This window comes from Pinus tabuliformis, chromosome 5_2, assembly GCF_031772625.1.
Source record: "Pinus tabuliformis cultivar Carrire ecotype Pingquan chromosome 5_2, CPIR1, whole genome shotgun sequence".
NCBI classification, from domain to species: domain Eukaryota; kingdom Viridiplantae; phylum Streptophyta; class Pinopsida; order Pinales; family Pinaceae; genus Pinus; species Pinus tabuliformis.
In genome coordinates this window covers 840,674,885-840,679,060 of record NC_142306.1, presented here as the reverse complement: position 1 = coordinate 840,679,060, position 4,176 = coordinate 840,674,885, and the positions used below count along the sequence as shown (strand labels likewise).

The 4,176-nt window shown below is 41.0% G+C and overlaps 1 protein-coding gene across 1 annotated transcript; it reads left to right on the top strand.

The window, feature by feature from the left end:
- Positions 1 to 244: 244 nt before the first annotated feature.
- On the top strand, positions 245 to 2,671 carry LOC149161943 (uncharacterized). Its single transcript, XM_089435598.1, has 2 exons — positions 245 to 2,356; positions 2,488 to 2,671. The coding sequence occupies exon 1, from the start codon at positions 423 to 425 to the stop codon at positions 2,109 to 2,111; it is 1,689 nt and encodes a 562-aa protein (XP_089291724.1). The 5' UTR covers positions 245 to 422; the 3' UTR covers positions 2,112 to 2,356; positions 2,488 to 2,671.
- The last annotated feature ends 1,505 nt before the right edge of the window (positions 2,672 to 4,176 follow it).

Genomic DNA, 4,176 nt, shown 5'->3' with positions numbered 1-4,176 from the left:
GAAGCGATTTTAGGAGGAATCCAAGCCAAGATCGCCAATTTGTCCATAAACCAGGTATGTAGATTAATTTTTTTTTGTTTTGGTTCAATAAAAACTTTGTTTTTCATTGTTTTTAAAGAATTTTTGGAAATTTTTCATTGATTTGGGATGGGTTATTTGTTATGACTATGAGAACCAATTTTTTATTTTTATTTTCTCATTTTCTTTAAACATTGTTTATTTTTTTTTATTTTTCATTGTTTTTTGGCATTTGGTTGGGTGACTTGGGTTTAGAAATTGGGATTTTGGAAATAATTAGCTTGTAATTTTGCAAATGCTAAATTGTAATTTGTATTTACTATTATCATTTATGTAATCCTAAATTCCTATTTCCTAATCCTTATTTTTCCATAGGTTTGCAAATTCAAAATTCAAAAACAAACATGCCAAGGAAATTGGATCCTTTCTGGGAATATGGTGACCCTAAAACTCCGAATGATAGACAAAACTTGTATTGCAAGTTGTGTGGAAAGGAAATATTCGGGGGGATATACAGGTTGAAGTTCCACCTTGCACAAATCCCTGGACGTGATGTGGGGCCCTGTCTAAAGACAAATGCTGAAATTATCCAAAAAGCCATGAGAGCATTGGGAGAATTAGAGCACACTAGAGACGCCAAAGAAGAACTCAAAAGGCAACTAAAAAGGTCAGCTGAAGGAAGTGGGCCAAGTGGCACAGGTTCTACTGCAGCGTCAGTCAATCCGTTTGCTGCATCATCATATTTTGTTCCTCGAACCACACCTAGTTCACAACCAACTATCGGTTCAATGATGAAAAGAACTGAAAAAGAAAAAGCTGACAAGTTGATGACAAAATTTCTCCTCTGGAGTGATATTCCTTTCAGCATTATAAGGAATAATCCATTTTTCCAACCTACTCTTGATGCTGTTGCCAGTGTTGGCCCGGGGTACAAACTCCCTTCTCTTCATGATTTCAGAGGCCGGCTTCTTCAAGATGAAAAGCGTGACTGCACCCAAAGATTGGAGGATTTTAGGGCATCATGGGCACAAACAGGATGCACTGTTATGTCAGATGGTTGGACTGACCAAAAGGGGAGAACCCTTATAAACTTCTTGGTTAGTTGTCCCTTGGGGACTATGTTTATCAAATCTGTTGATGCAACTCATCAAATCAAAGATGCAAAAAATTTATGTGATTTGCTGGATGTGTTTATTTTGGAGGTGGGTGCAGAAAATGTTGTCCAAGTCATAACGGACAACGCTGCAAATTATGTTGCTGCTGGTAGAATGCTTATGGACAGGCATCCTACTTTATTTTGGACACCTTGTGCTGCCCATTGTATTGATTTGATGTTAGAGGACATAGGGAAAATTCCCTTTGTCAAAGAGGCTGTTGACTCATCAAAAACCATCACAAAATTTATTTACAATCACACATCTGTGCTTAGCTTGATGAGAAAATGCACCAACAACAAAGAGTTGGTGCGCCCCGCCATTACACGGTTTGCGACGAGTTTCATATCTCTTCAATCCCTCTTGAATTCTATGTGGGATTTGAAGAGAATGTTTGTTTCAGAGGAGTGGCGTTCTTCGCCAATGAGCCGCAAACCAGAAGGAGAGGCCGTCTGCAGACTTGTTTCATACCAAGAAGACTTCTGGGCGGGAGTGCAGGAGGTGTGCGCTGTCACTGAACCTTTGGTAAAGGTTCTTCGGTTGGTAGATGGTGAGAAGCCCGCAATGGACTATTTGTATGAAGCCATGGACAGGGCCAAAGAAGCCATTCGGTCCTACTATGATGACAAGGGAGATGATGGGTTCCAGAGACAACTCCTTCTATGGAAGGTCATTGATGAGCGATGGAACAACACACTCCATCGTCCCATTCATGCTGCTGGGCTTTTCCTGAACCCTGCATTTTCTTATGCATGTGGGTTTAATTTTGATGTTGAGGTCGTGGAAGGATTATTAACCTGTGTCCAGAAGATGGTGAGATCTTCAGAAGAACGTATGGAGATCTCTAGACAAATTGAGCAATATAAGTTGTCAGGTGGCTTATTTGGCTTTGATATGGCTGTCATTGATAGGACGGTTAAAATGCCAGGTATTTTTTAGTTTGTAGTATGTACTTTGTAACTTTGTTTCAAATTTCATTGTTTCTTCAAATTCCATTTTTTTCTTATGTTTATTTAAAATTTTATTTGTAATTTTGTTGTAGACGCATGGTGGAAGATGTATGGTGGCAGAGTACCCCTTTTGCAAAATCTTGCCATACGCATCCTCAGCCAAACATGCAGCTCCTCGGGATGTGAGCGCAATTGGAGTGTATTTGAAAAAATACACAACAAGAAGCGCAATAGGTTAACACTTAAACATTTAAAATATTGCAAATTTCCAAATAAATTTTTGAATTCATTAAAGTTTTAAACAATATTTTTTTTATAATATTAATTATTAATTATTAATTTATTATTTCATGAACTTTGTACAGGTTGGAGTCCCATAGACTTAATGACATGGTCTATGTCTACTACAATCTTCGATTGTGGGTGAAACAACTAGAGAAGACACCTGATACGGAAGCCATCTCATTGGATGGGATTGACACCACTGCTGAATGGAGGGTTGAGACCGAGAGGCCTCTCATGGATCCCACTGAGGATTGGTTAGTGCAGGATGAGGGGGAGGAGGAGGAGGAGCAGGAGCAGGAGCAGGAGCAGGAGCAGGAGGAGGAGGAGTTGGAGGAGCAGGAGGAGGAGGTGACACCGCCTACCCGAGCTACCCGGGCTACCACTACCACCAGTAGAGGACGTGGTCTCCGTCCACCTCAGCCTCCTATAGCTGCTACTACTAGTTCTTCAGCTTCTAGAGCACGTCAGACTCCACTGCCATTTCCACCACCACAGGCACCAGCTTCTACATCTAGAGGGAAAGAGAAAGTTGTGCCATTTTCTCGCAAGAGGGGCAGAGGAAATCAATAGGATTAGACTTTCATTTTATTGTATATGACATTATGACATGATGAGATACATTATCATATTTTTTGTTGATATTTTGAGGCTGAGTTGGACTTGGGACTCAGGACTTACTATTCAGGACATGATTCAATGTTATGTGTGATTTTAGCGCTAGAAATGATATTAAACATCTTATATATTAGTTTTTTTATCATATTTATGTGTCAATGTATTTATTTTATGTTGTAGATGGTTTAGATATTAAAAAAATTGAAAAAAAATGAATATTTTTGTGCCAAACGATTTTTTCCCGCTTTTTTCCGATTTTTTCCCGATTTTAACGATTTTTTCCGCTTTTTTCCCGGCGCCGATTAAATCCCGATCGCGATGTGTGCAACATTGGTTGAGACATTTCTTGCGTGAAGAGACCATTTAGGGATGGCATATGACTATTTGCGATGCGTGATCCGGGAAATGAAAGTTGGTCCACGAGCTTGACCACTCTTCCTTCGTGCGGAAAACACATTACTCTAAAGAGTGAGGAGATGATGGCTCCCATGCCATATATATAGTCTCCTCCAAGGAGTAGGTTATAATCCAAGGGTCCTTGAACGACCATCACGTTCATTTGAACGGTCTTCCCTTTCAATGTTATGGGCACATTGGGGAGGATCCCTAAAGGTCGACTGGTTACTTTATCAAAGCTTGTCAGATTTCTCATTTCAGGCAAAAGAGATGGCGAACCAAGCGCTTTCCAAGCAGTAGAGGAAAGGATACTCACAGATTCCCCCTCATCAATGATGGTGCGAGCCATGACCATTCTGTATATTTGGACGATAATTCGGAATGGTATGCTTGCTGGCAAACGAGGTCTGCCTAGTCGGTTCCAGTCGAAGGATAAAACTAGGTTGCTTGGTGGTGGGACCGAGTAGATGGCCGGGTATCGCTCTGACGAACTTCCTTCCTGCAATAAAGGAATGGGTGGAGTGCCCCCGTGTTCGTCGGAGTCTGTATTGATGAAGAGAATTTGGATGGTGTCATCTTTATCCTCTTCAGTGACTGTATCATTCGAAGATAAATCCTCTGAAGGAAAGACCGGGTCAACTGCCACCTCGACCTTTTGACTTTCGTCGGGTATGGATTCAGCTGGTTCATCTTCAATGACCGGCGCTTCAGCTGACCACTTGAGCGGGCCAGCTGGATTTTCAACTAACGAAGGACTC

Bases quoted from the DNA above. Each gene is read 5' to 3' on its own strand.
- LOC149161943 (XM_089435598.1), top strand. From the start codon at position 423: ATGCCAAGGAAATTGGATCCTTTCTGGGAATATGGTGACCCTAAAACT.